General features: G+C 39.5%; 1 protein-coding gene across 1 annotated transcript in view; it reads right to left on the bottom strand.

The window, feature by feature from the left end:
- Positions 3,169-14,537, bottom strand: part of LMNTD1 (lamin tail domain containing 1) — a 77,577-nt gene continuing 66,208 nt past the window's right edge. The window contains exons 10-11 of the mRNA XM_005680740.3: positions 10,697-10,760; positions 3,169-4,662 (exon numbers count right to left, since the gene is read on the bottom strand). Of these exons, the coding sequence (XP_005680797.1) occupies positions 10,719-10,760 (42 nt within the window). The 3' untranslated portion in view covers positions 3,169-4,662; positions 10,697-10,718. The remainder of the gene's footprint in view (positions 4,663-10,696; positions 10,761-14,537) is intronic.

Raw genomic sequence — 14,537 nt, 5'->3', positions numbered from 1 at the left:
AATCCCAAAGAAAGGCAATGCCAAAGAATACTCAAACTACCACACAATTGCACTCATCTCACACACTAGTAAAGTAATGCTCAAAATTCTGCAAGCCAGGCTTCAGCAATACATGAACCATGAACTTCCAGATGTTCAGGCTGGCTTTAGAAAAGGCAGAGAAATCAGAGATCAAACTGCCAACATCTGCTGGATCTTTGAAAAAGCAAGAGAGTTCCGGAAAAACATCTATTTCTGCTTTATTGACTATGCCAAAGCCTTTAACTGTGTGGATCACAAGAAACTGTGGAAAATTCTGAAAGAGATGGGAATACCAGACCACCTGACCTGCCTCTTGAGAAACCTGTATGCAGGTCAGGAAGCAACAGTTAGAACTGGACATGGAATCACAGACTGGTTCCAAATAGGAAAAGGAGTATGTCAGGGTTGTATATTGTCACCCTGCTTATTTAACTTCTATGCAGAGTACATCATGAGAAACGCTGGGCTGGAAGAAGCACAAGCTGGGTTATGGCATCTGGTCCTGTCATTTCATGGCAAATAGATTGGGAAAGAGTGGAAACAGTGGCTGACTTATTTTATGGGGCTCCAAAATCACTGCAGATGGTGATTTCAACCATGAAATTAAAAAATCCTTACTCCTTGGAAGGAAGATTATGACCAACCTACATAGTATATTAAAAAGCAGAGACATTACTTTGTCAACAAAGGTCCATCTAGTCAAGGCTATGGTTTTTCCAGTGGTCATGTATGGATGTGAGAGTTAGACTATAAAGAAAGCTGAGCACCAAAAAATTGAAGCTTTTGAACTGTGGTGTTGGAGGAGACTCTTGAGAGTCCCTTGGACTGCAAGAACATCCAACAAGTCCATCCTAAAGGAGATCAGTCCTGGGTGTTCATTGGAAGGACTGATGTTGAACCTGAAACTCCAATACTTTGGCCACCTCATGTGAACAGATGACTCATTTGAAAAGACCCTGATGCTGGGAAAGATTGAGGGCAGGAGGAGACAAGGATAACGGAAGATGAGATGGTTGGATGGCATCATTGACTCAATGGACATGAGTTTGGGGAAACTCCAGGAGTTGGTGATGGACAGGGAGGCCTGGCGTGCTGCGGTTCATGGGGTTGCAAATCATCAGGCACGACTAAGCGACTGAACTGAACTGAAAAATAATATTTCTATTTGCTTCTGTTTTGTCTTGTAATGTGCTCAAAATAATATGGCTATGTTCTCGATATGACTATTAGATATATTTCAAGTGAGTGTTTTTATATACATAATTGAGTGGTAACCATTTATATTATTTGATTCCAAAGTTGTATTGTTACCATACATTTTAAACTTAACTCAGATGGCTAGATTCTAATGAATGCCTCCTCTACTTAGATTTGGTATTAAGTGCCAAGAGTAGGAGTTTATCCCCTCCAGAACTCTAGCCCTGATACTGATCTGAAAATTTGGATTCCTCTACAAGGCTCATTGGCAATTAACCAAAAACACTTCATCATAAGAACAATTTATCCTTTCATAATTTCTTTCACTATTTCATGCCAAAATCATAAAAATGTGTGTGTGTGTGTGTGTGTGTGTGTGTGTGTGTGTAACAGAGAGAGAGGAAAAGTATTGGGATAGGGCTTAAAATACTCACCTATTTTTGTGGCATATTCAGCAGAAGGTAAAGTTTGGGGTTTGTTTTCATTATAATTCATGTAGTTCATCCATCTGTAGATAAATGTTTCCCTAAACAGTGAATATTATTTAACAATACTTATTATTCAGATACTTCATAAAATAAATCTCACACAACTCCTATAAGATGGTTTTAAGCAGAGTGCTACACCCAACTCGCAGAGGCAACAATGAAGTGGCAAAGTTCTGGGACCATAAGATAAAGCTTGCTGCTGTCTAAGGCTGCTGAAGCCTAAAGGATCAGTCTTAAATCTTTCATTCAAGAAACGTAGGAAAACAAAATGCTCCAAACCCACATTCTTCCTTTGTAATCCCTGAATAGTCTTGCCTGAGTAGTTATTAACATTTAGGCAGTTAATGATTTATATCAGCATAGGAGGTATATTATATCACTCAGTCTTCCTCCTTCTTTACCATTTCTAGAGAGAGACTGACTGGCCTTGAGCAGGAAGATGGTTTAGGCTTGTGCTAGAAAACTCCATGGTGATGTCACTGACAAGAAATCTACCGCACTGAGCATTTATTTCTCTTTTTCTTGCAAGGGCAAAAGGTTATACACTTTCTGAGAGTGTGCTTCATAAAAATAATCAGTGCTTAAATGCAATGTATTTTTGACCACCCAGAGAGGAAGTGCTCTTACAGAAGAGCTCAGAGGAGATGTTGTTATTGATGAAGTGTCAATGAATAGGATATGACTCAGATGAAATTCTCCTGAAGATACACAGTCTTCAAGTATAAGGAAGACTATTTGAGCTAAAATATGTTTTGAATTAGGAAATCTCTGCTCACATGAGGGATATATATAATTGGAAACACCTGAGGCTCACATGCTGTTTCTTTCATGTGTTTCTTTCACAAATCTTTGAGGGGAGGAGGTTGGGAGGGACGCCTGCATGGGTGAGATGGTTTCTTGGCTTCAGTTCCCAGAGTCCTTTGGGTTGTATGTTTATACTCCCAATGTGAACATGATAATCACACATGGAGTCAGCTGGAAGAGATTATGAACCATGAAACGTGGTTAACTTTGATTGTACACCCTTAGATGCTCTTATTGTCTCCTCACAACACAATGGCTACCCAGTTTCTATGGTAACTATGAAAAAGACAGAAGAGCCTACACAATTCAGCCAATGTGTGACTCAAAGATCGCACTTCGCTGTTCAAAGTGGCATAAGGTGTTACTGAGAGCTGTCTGAAATGTACAAGTCTGAAGACTAAGGAAGTGATGTAATCAGTGTGGCCTAGTGACTAGAAAATATTTATGCTGGATCATTATGCTGGGGTTGATGTGAACTCCTTTGATCGCAAACCAAAAAGTTTATGACAAATTATTGTCAAGTGGTGTAAGTCTTCTCAGATGCTTTAGAACTGGCATATGCTTTTTTTCCCATCTTGGAAATACTGATCAGATTTTATTAGAGTTTTATTTGTTTGTTTACCATTTTAACTATTTTAAGCATACAAATCAGCAGCATTAAGTACATTCACAATATTGTACAACTATCATTAGTGTTTCCAGAACTGTTTCATTATCTTGAACAGAGATTTTGTGCCCCTTAAAAAGCAACTGCTCATTCTCCCCTTGACCTGGCCCCTGGTAAGCGCTATTGTACTTTCCATTTCTATGAATTTGCCTATTCTCAGTACCTCAGACAAATGTCCTTTTGTGTCTGGCTTATTTCATTTAGCATAATATTTTCAAGGTTTAACCATCTTGTAGCATATATTAACATTTTTTTTAATGGATGAATAACATTCTGTTATGGGTATATTCCACATTTTAAGAATCCATTCATCTGTTGATGAACACTTGAGTTGTTTTCATCTTTTATTACTTATGAATAGTCTGCTATTAATACTGGTGTACAAGTATATGTTTGAGTTCCTTGGAATGTGACTTTTTAAAAATAAAGTATTTTTAGCCCTTGATATTTGGATATAATAAACAAAACTCAGTGGTCACCAGTAATGGGTTTGGGGGTTATTTTACATTCCTTCACTTCTTTCACTTTCACTTTACATTTCTTTATTTTTTTCAAACAATATATTTGGGGGAAATCCGCACTTTTCTTGCTCCTTCTCACATTTCAAGACTGTATATGCCCTATCTTCGGCATGTGTTATATAAATAAACAAAAATTAAAATAAATTAAGCTGGGCTATGAGGCATAGACAGGATTTGTTCTCAGAAACAGAAGCAATCATGCCTTCTGCCTATGAAGAGAGGGTCAACATTAAAAATGAACAAGTTCATTAGTTTTTCAACTTGTATACTCTTGATGAGTATAGAATAAGATCGCTAGAGAATAAGAAGTGAGAATTGTGTAAAAAAAAAAATAGTAGCTCCATCAGATTACTTAATAAAAACTCAGTATTTCCTATCTATGGGATTTTGTACCTAGGAATTTGTCACAAGGTAGAAGAGATTATTTTGGCTGAATCTGAGTTATGTGCAGGCAGGTTTAAAAACTCCCAATTAGTTATCCCATAGAAACTTCCTCTATTACTTCTAGACATTAGGAAGCCAGATTAACACATGCTTTAGGGAGACAAGATTCCAAGTGTAGAAAATCAGACAGACCACAAGATTCGGAATTCCTAAAACATGTCCTTTTGGAAAATGCATCTGCAGAGATGGCAGAAGTGGTTGACCTAACATCTGGGCAGGGTATAAAAGACTGAAATTAATGATTGGGAAACTTCATGTGCATAAAATGAAAACTGTAATGGTTTTGCTTTTGACCAGTATTTTTCTTTGTAACACCCTGGACAACAAATGTTTCAATTTGTGCACAAACTCTTATCTCCCTTCTTTAACAAATGGTATCAGGAAAGTCCTGAGGAAATATCTTTTCTTAAAGAAACCATGTTCTTGCTTGCTGCTGGCTTCCTCTCCTTTCCTGTGTGGAAGTCAGGCTGCATCATGTTAGGCATCCTTGTGTTTTTCTCCAGACTAGAATATTATCATCCTGAACAAAAGATAAAACGGAAATGCATGGTGAAATATAATACAGACTGTAAACATGTTGAAATTGTCAGAGCAATATAAAGTAGAAATGATCAAGTTCTTCACATTCCTCTTAAATGAACACATGGAAATAGCAGATCTAGAACAGACTCATGGATGGGGGACAATAACAGGAAGAAGGTATTTGCTGATGCCTTACCTTTTGCCAGGGTAAAACGAGTATTCACTTTTCTCTCATTCTAGCTCAACTTGGTAATTTGTGTGCTTATTCAGGTTACAGTTCTTATGCTGAGTCATGACTCCTAAGCAGTGCAGCTATTTCACTACCTGATCATGGATACTATCTCCTTCTGGTCTTAACTATGAAGATCCCAATGATTCTGAGACAACCAGCTTAATAACTCATTTCTAAACTTTCACCCCTCCATTTCCTTCTTGGTGGTACTTAACTAGTATCTGATTAGCTTTTCCTCTAAATAGCTAAGATATGCCCCAGATTTACAACATACCAGGTAACACATAAAGAGGAAGAGAAAGTTTTGTTTCTCTGTTGCAACTGCTTGAGTCTTCTCTAGGAGTCTTAGCAGGAGACTTCTCAGTCTCAGATGTTTATATTCTCCCTCCTCTGAGGAAATGGAGCTGAAGACATCTCACCTACATGTAGTTTCCTCTAACCTATGGAGTATCTCTGATCCAGCATGGAGAAGAGTCTAAATTGTAGGTGGTTTTACTCCTCTCATACAACCTTGCTGTGGCACAGGAAGGTGTGGCGGGGTACACAGAGAACAGGGTAGCTGACAGACTTGAAAGAAGGGAGGTTATGAGAAACAGATATTCTTGAAATTTCAAGCGACTGAAGAATTTTGCAAACAGTCCACCTTGAGCACCGAGAGGAGAAAGACATAGATGGAAGAAACATACAACAAAAGCTACATAGAAAATGCTGACACCAGAAAATTTAATCAATCACTAGACTTTCAAAACTCCTTTCATAAATGGCAAGGGCCTAATAGAATCAGAAGAGATTAGGTGGAAAGAATACACAGAAAAACTGTACAAAAAAAGTTCTTAATAACCCAGATAACCAGGATGTTGTGGTCACTCACCTAAAGCCAGATATCCTGGAGTGTGAAGTCAAGTGGGCCTTAGGAAGCATTACTATGAACAAAGATAGTGGAGGTGATGAAATTCCAGCTGAGCTATTTCAAATACTAAATGATGATGCTGTGAAAGTGCTGCACTCAATATGTCAGCAAATTTGGAAAACTCAGCAGTGGGCACAGGACTGGAAAATGTCAGTTTTCATTCCAATTCCAAAGAAAGGAAATGCCAAAGGATGTTCAAATTACTGTACAATTGCACTCATTTTACATACTTGCAAGATTATGCTCAAAATCCTTCAAGCTAGGCTTCAGCAATATGTGAACTGAGAACTTCCAGAGGTACAAGCTGGATTTAGAAATGGCAAAGGAAAAATAGATCAAATTGCCAACATATGCTGGATCATAGGAAAAGCAAGGGAATTCCAAAAAAATCTACTTCTGCTTCACTGACTACACTAAAGCCTTTGCATGGATCACAACAAACTGTGAAATATTCTTAAAGAGATGGGAATATCAGACCACATTCCCTGCCTCCTGAGAAACCTGTTTGCAGGACAAGAAGCAAGAGTTAGAATCGGACATGGAACAACGGGCTGATTCAAAGTTGGGGAAGGAGTATGTCAAGGCTGTACGTTGTCACCCTGCTTATTTAACTTATATGAGAGTACATTATATGAAATGCTGGAGTGGATGACTCACAAGCTGGAATCAAGATTGCTGGGAGAAATATCAACAACCTCAGATATGCAGATGATACCACTTTAGTGGCAGAAAGTAAAGAGGAACTAAAGAGCTTTTTGATGAAGGTCAAAGAGGAGAGTGGGAAAAGCTGACTTACAACTCAACATTCAAAAAATTAAGATCATGGCATCCAGTCCTATCACTTCATGGCAAATAGATGGGGAAAAAGTAGCAACAGTATCACATTTCATTTTCTTGGGCTCCAAAGTCAATGCGGACATTGACTGCAGCCACATAATTAAAATTCACTTGCTCCTTGAAAGAATAGCTATGACAAACCTAGACAATGTACAATGTATTAAAAAACAGAGACATCACTTTGCCAACAAAGGCCCAAATAGTCAAAGCTATGGTTTTTCCAGTAGTCAAGTATGGATGTGAGAGCTGGACCATAAAGAAGGTTGAGTGCCAAAGAAGTGATGCTTTCGAACAGTGGTGCTGGAGAAGACTCTTGAGAGTCCCTTGGACAGCAAGTAGATCAAACCACTTAGTCCTAAAGAAAATAAACTCTGAATATTCATTGGAAGGACTGGTGCAGAAGCTGAAGCTCCAATACTTTGGCTACCTGATGCAAAGAGCCAACTCATTGGAAAAGACCTTAATGCTGGGAAAGATTGAGTGTAGGAGGAGAAGGGGATGATAGAGGATGAGATGGTTGGATGGCATCACTGATTTAATGGACAAGAATTTTAGTAAACCCCTGGAGATGGTGAAGGACAGGGAAGCCTGGCGTGCTGTAGTTCATGGGGTCATAAAGAGTTGGACATGATTGAGTGACTAACATACATATTCACAAGTTCTTGTCAGGGTCCCAAGGAAGGTTCAGAGGAGGACAAGAAGGATATCCTATGTTTGAGCTGTCCAGTTTGGGCCATTTAGAACAGTAAGTGGTGTGTGAACACAGACCAGTTCATGGAAGGACTCTATCAGTACTACATTTTTAGGAGCCCTAGTACAAGAGTGCCTTACAAGTGTAAGAACTTTAGCCAATTATGAACTTAGTATGCCATGTTTGCAATTTTGCTGCTCTCCACCCAGGTCCTAAGCAATTGCATACTCTCTCCCTCTTTTTATTTATTTATTTTTTTGCAATGGCATACTCTTGAGGACAGTACTGATGAAATGTAAGAAGTTCCACTTCTGCCCTTGATCTGTCTTCCTTCTCTATTCTAGGTTCCTCAGTGTCTCATGGCAAGTCTGAGAGTTCACAGGGCAGGTGGCAGACAGAGACATGACTTGGCCTTGCCAAAGTTATCTACTCTAACCTGTGAGGAGTTCTATTTCTGCAGCCGTCTGTGGCATCATCCATCTGCATGGCCCATTAGTCAGACAGTAGAACTCACACACGTTCCTTGCAAAGAACTGAGCAAAGAGCTTCTGGGAGCTGCGACTCCAAGTGCAAGGCATGGATTTATTCAGTTGTAACATAGAAATGTGGTTAGCGTAAAAATGTAATTAGCAGTCGGAGATGCTGGAGATTGAACTTTGATTTTCTGTGTTTGTAACTGACATTCTTCAGTTAGCAGTTTTGGAAATAAGACTTGAATCTTTTTTTGGTGTAAGGAGATGTCTTAAGAGTCTCATGGTAGCAAACTGCTTTTTTTCATGTGAATGAAGATGTCTTTTTCTAGTCCTACTTCTAAACATAGGGTGTTTTTGCCTTTCAGACAAGTGGGTGGGGTGCAATCAGACAAAGACAATCTTCATGCTTGATTAGTAGAGTCATGTGGAAGAGCACTGGCATTAGGCTAAGATTTTAGTCTTCACTCTGCCACTTACTATCTTGGTGACTTTAGGAAAGTCACTGAATCACTGAGCTGAAGTTTCTACAACCACAAAATGGAGATAATATCAGCCCTACCTATATCTCATAGATTCAAACAAGATAATGTGAAAACCATGAAATCCTATGCAGATGTGTAACAATATAAGTCACCAAGGAATGATTATAAATACCAGTGGGAACTGAATAATGACTTTGAACAGTTTTCCAAGAACAGACACACCAGATATGACTGCAATACAGAAGTCATTCACTGACAGATGAAGTAAAATTTTGCTCCCACTAAAAGCTTCAGAAAATATTCTGAGAGCACATTAATGATCCATCCTAAAGATGTCACCAGTTGGGGATGGAGGCTCTGAGAAAACAAAAGAAAGGCGTCTCAAGAAAACTAGGACTTTTCAAAACAGAGTAGGTGCAAAAAAAACTCAGAACTACCAAAGAATTTCCCACAGAGAGGCTCAGAGAACAGATCTGTGACCATGGGAGTTAAGCAGAATAATGACGGAAGAAGACCAACAAAGGTTATAATCTTTTGCCAAAATTATGTTATTCAATATCCCATGAGAGGATTTAGAACAGTTTTTTCCAACCAAAACCGACTAGAACAAAGTCCTGTTTTTGTTTTTAATATAATGTCCCTCTTCCAACTCATCTGCACTTTCTGTATGCAGTGCAATTCCCTTCTGGTTACAGAAAGTGAAGGGTAATTGAAGTATAGAAGTGCTGGTTGCTAACGCCTGTGGCAGATCTCAGATCCCATCCTCTGCATTTCAATGACCCCCCTGCTCAGGGCTATGCCAACTGGAAGAAATGGAAGACTTCTGGGAGCGGAGATTATATCAGTGGGGGCCAAGGCTGGAGTCTCCAGTTCTTTGCAATGAAAAAATCCTTAATTCTGGCCTTGTGGTTGATTACTAGGTGAATTTTGGTAAACTTGTCTCCGCAGACTTCCGTTTCTTTCCCTCTAGAATGAAGTAGCTAAAATAAATTCTTTTACAGCCCTAATGTTTTATGAGAAGTGTCTGAGAAGACAACTTCCCAGAAGAATAGGAACAGGCAGCCATCATGTTTTTAAGAGGTTGGAAGCTCAAGGATAACGAGGCTATGGAAATGGAAAGAGTGGACTTGTGTAAGAGTAGGTAACATTCAGAAAAATAGAAGATGATCAGGAAAAACCAAGGCAGAGACAAAGTGAAAGAAACTGAACAGCTGAGCAACCAGAGAAAACTCGACAGGTTGGTACATAGACATGGGTGGCTGGTGGGACCATGAAAAGCCAGGGGGCTGCGTAGGGTAGTCGTGTTAAGTCATTTTGGTCAGCAGAGTCTAGAATATTAACAAGTTAGGGATCCAGTGCCTGTAGCTTTATTCTGAAATCAAGGAGTAAACACAAAGCTTCATCAGAAAAATAGATCAATAAGACATATAAGTAGATCAGTCATGGACTAGGGCAACAAAGGATGTCAGCTAAAGAAGGATTCTGACCAAAAAGATTCCTTGACACAAAACTGCCTTGTCATCAGCTCTTTGGACAAGAGTTTAAACACAACCACTTATAAAACAGAAAGTCATTATGGATATCAGTTAGATGTAGATATCAGCACAAAAAAGATGAGGCAATGTGGGAAGTGACTGGTTAAACAATGCAAAGTCATTTATCAACTAAATAGCAGAGGCCAGAGCGCCTACTCTTTCATCACCATTTAAAAAGTACACAACTACACAGCTTCCATAGTCTCCTTAACCAGAATAACTTTGTTATATTATTAATACTTTGTTGCTCATAGGAACTAAAATGTACTGGTATAGCTGCAAAATGGTTTTTAAAGTTTCGAAGGACTTTATTCTCTCTTTAGCAATGAATGAGAATGGATGTTTCTCCTCATCCTTGCCAACACTGGCTGTTATTATTTTTTTTAATGTTTGAGGTTTTAAAATTTTTTTGAATTTATCTTTATTTGGAGGACAATTGGTTTACAAGCGTTGGTTTCTTCTGTACAACATGAATCAGTCATAAGTATACATATATTCTCTCCTTCTTGAACCTCCCTCTCACCCCTACCTCCATCCCACCCCTCTAGGTTGTCACAGAGCATTTCTGTAAGTATTCTAAGTGACTCTGAATTTCAGTCACTCTTATTTACCCATCAACAAGGTAGGATGAGGGCAAAAAGTAAAGATGTGCTATTTCTTTGTTTCCCACTCTTAGAAATTTTATCATACAACAGAGATGAAAAAAAAATTGATAGCTCCAAAAGCAACATAAATATTTAACAAAAAATTAATCATTACAGGATATATGAAAAAATCCCATGATCTGATGGCTTCTAAAGATGTTTCTACAAATTATTTTAGTTTTCTTTTTCTTCAAAGAAGGCAAATTTGCAGTATCTCTATATACTCACCTTTAGATGTTGAATTGACTGCCTATTGCTTTTGTAACTCAGATGTCCTGTTTTTTCTTGATCTCTGCAAACCCAAAAAAAGGCTTGAGCTTAGGCAGATGGGCAAGATCTTATATGCCAAGCATTATTTTTTCCACATTAAAATAAACCCTGGAATAAACTAACAACCAAAGGATTATCTTTCATTTGAAGAAAAAAATCTAAGGTATAAGGACAATATTTAATAGTAACTTGAATCAAAGGGTTTAAATACCACTGGAAAAGTATTATTTGATTGGTAAGTCCAAACTTTGAGTCATTTTAAATAGGAACATAGACCTCAAGATATAATTAAAACTTTGAGAGAAGAAATATCTGGAAGATGTATTTTTAAAAACTGAGGTTGCAGAATAATTTTACCAGCCTGTAAAATTCCTCAAATGCTTTCTACAATTCCAGCAGCCACAGTGACGCAGTAGCCAGTGAAGGGAGGTTCAGGAATAAGGTTGCATCAGGAGAGAGTTATTAATACAAGGAGATTTGTGAACAGAAGCAGACACCGCCTAGCCTGCCAATTTAGGTGGCTCTACGCTGGTGATGAATGAGCTGACTATTCATCGCCAGAGTAGAGTGGTGGCCTCCCTCACTGTTGGAAGCCAGCGTGAGGAACTCCACCCTTGGCAAAGGTCATGAGGAAGGAGGCTCAGCATACGCAAAGGCAGGATCGAGCCTCAGGAAACCCCCTGTTCCCGAGCATCTACCCCCAAGCCAGAGTCTACTTACTTTACTGTTTCATGCTCTCATCTACACCTCTGACCTTATGGGGGGCTGTTCCCCACCGGTTCTCTCAGAGAAGGAGTAAACGTGCAGCTCCAGTCAATAAAATTCCTGGGTGTGACAAGGGTGTCTCAGGTCAAACCTCTCTGCTGACAGACTAGCTTGTGTGACAACCTCTCAACCATAAACAGCACAGAGAGTTTGGAGTATCTTGAAAGTCTTAATTAGCATAGGGCTTTTCTCATTGTTGAGTCAATGATTGCCACCAGGCCTCCATATCCTAAGGCACCTGGGAATATATTAATCAATGTATTTGGAATATAGAAAAGGAAATATAGTAGTTTTTGATGTTAGCAATACTAGAACTTTTGAGTTAATGAATTTTCTCTTTTGTTATAGATCACTGTACTTTGTTACAAATCACTGTGTCCTTGCTATGTAAAAATGTAACTTTATCACTATCTTAAGACTAAACAGACTTAAGACTATCTTAAGGGGAATATTGGTGAAGGGTTTTCATTTGTTGGGCTGATGTTTGCTGCTAAATCTCCATATTCCCTGCCCTTATAATGAATATAACTAGCATATAGGAGAAATAAGTATTAACCTTTAAGATTAATCATGTTAACCTTAGGTTAAATAAATTCCTTTTTTAGTTGTAACCCACTACACCCTCACCCTATAGGAATGCAACTTTATCTGGTACCTTCAGAGGGTGGCGCCTGGTTTAAGAAAAAACACCTTGGAAAAAATAAGTTTTTTGGTTATCAGAAAGAAAGGATCATAAAATGTCAGCAGGCCTCATGGCCAGAAGTTGATGTAAAACCCCTAAGACCTTTTTTTAATACTTTTATGTGAAGCACCTGATTTTGATAAAGATCAGGACTGCTGACCCCCGCTTGATTTTAAAATTTCCACTTATCTCTATGTGTAACAAAAGGTATATAAGCAAACCTAAAAAATAAAGAAATGGGATCAGTTTCTGGAAAGACTGATTCCCCCATGTCATTCTTTCTTGCTCCCCGTTTTTCTGGCTGAATTCCCATCTGGAGCGTGGGTGCCCGCCACATCTACTTACTTGCCCCGGCTTTTAAGTTCCACACGACAAGGAGCCCAAGGAGGGGCACCTTCCGATATTCAAGTGGCGCCGGTGGTCCAACGTAGATGGTGCAAATTCCTTGTCTTGGAATTTTATTAGTATCCCACGTAAACCAAGTTATTCAGCCTCTTTTTCTCTCCTACTATTTTCTGGCTGAATTCCCATCTGGTACATGCGTACTCACCAAGCCTGCTAATTTTGCCTGGGCTTCTAAGATCAGACCGGGGAGGCCTCAGTGCCTCCTCTCCTTCAGAAGAACAGAAAGACGCCTGTGGCCTATGTAGGTGGTGATTGGTATTCCACGTAAACCAAATTATTCAGCCTCCTTTTCTCCGCTAATTTTCTAATCTCTCTCTATCTGTAATTAAATAAGTTTTTCCTAGGATGCCAATTCCGTCCCCACCTTTGAATTACCCTGGATCCACTGGGGCTGGACCCCGTCACCTCACTTCCATCTATTTGGGAGGGACTGAAAGTCACTTTGTTGAAATATAATTCCTACACAGAAAAAACCAAGTGTATCAAACTGAAATAGTACTGGATGGATGATCCCAAGTACAAATTACTTCTAGCCCAGAGATGAAATGTTATTTCATTCTTGAAAAACAAGAAAGGAAAGAAAAATAATATTTTAGGTGCAGATTACAATGCAATCCTCCAGAAAAGACCACTCTAGGGAAGCTGCTCAGTCATGCCTATCACTTTTTCTTCTCTGTGAGTTCAGAAGAACTGTCAAGTGAGTTGCTAGTATTTGATAGCCCACGAGCATGGCCGAGAGGAGCTACCCCAGGTCCAAGGTAAGGAGCAGTGGCTGTGTTTTGCTGGAGCAGCCATGAAGAGATACCCCACATCCAATGTAAGAGAAACCCAAGTAAGACGGTAGGTGCTGAGAGGGCAGCAGAGGGCAGACAGACTGAAACCACAATCAGAGACAACTAGCCAATCTGATCACATGGAGCATAGCCTTGTCTAACTCAGTGAAACAAAGCCATGCCCTGTGGGGCCACCCAAGATGGACAGGTCATGGTGGAGCCGTCTGACAGAAAGTGGTCCACTGGAGAAGGGAATGGTAAACCACTTCAGTATTCTTGCCTTGAGAACCCCATGAACAGTATGAAAAGACAAAATGATAGGATACTAAAAGAGGAACTCCCCAGGTCAGTAGGTGCCCAATATGCTACTGGAGATCAGTGGAGAAGTAACTCCAAAAAGAATGAAGGGATGGAGCCAAAACAAAAACAATACCCAGTTGTGGATGTGACTGGTGATAGAAGCAAGGTTTGATGCTGTAAAGAGCAATATTGCACAGGAACCTGGAATGTTAGGTCCATGAATCAAGGCAAACTGAAGTGGTCAAACAGGAGATGGCAAGAGTGAACATCAACATTCTAGGCCAATACTTTGGCCACCTGATGTAAAGAATTGACTCATTTGAAAAGACCCTGATGCTGGGAAAGATTGAGGACAGGAGGAGAAGGGGACGGCAGAGGATGAGATGGTTGGATGGCATCACCGACACAATGGACATGGGTTTGGGTGGACTCTGGGAGTTGGTGATGGACAGGGAGGCCTGGCGTGCTGCGTTTCATAGGGTCGCAAAGAGTCAGACATGACTGAGCGACTGAACTGAACTGAACTGATTGCAAAGTGTGAAAATGTGATGTGCAAGAAAGAGTAACAAAAACGCAGAGTATTGCTGGTTAACACAGTGATTCTCTTAGCCGCTAATAGGTTTCTAAATCTAATGAATCAGGATGCTGTTTGGCACATCACAGTATTAACTTTCTGAACAGTGAGTTATGGACCTGAAATATAAACAGGCTTCTAAGATATTTTCCTTACACAGGCAATCGTTTAGACAGAACAATCTAGCCATCGCTTCTCATCTTTTGGAGCAATTTTTTGGCATGAAACACTCTTGTAAATATTTTATGTGTGTCCTTCCAGAATGATGAGCCTGAAGATGAAGGTTTTGAATCACACTCC

Source organism: Capra hircus, chromosome 5 (genome assembly GCF_001704415.2).
Source record: "Capra hircus breed San Clemente chromosome 5, ASM170441v1, whole genome shotgun sequence".
Classification (NCBI taxonomy): Eukaryota; Metazoa; Chordata; class Mammalia; order Artiodactyla; family Bovidae; genus Capra; species Capra hircus.
Note: the sequence above shows the minus strand (reverse complement) of the source record. Positions and strands in the feature narration are given on the sequence as shown.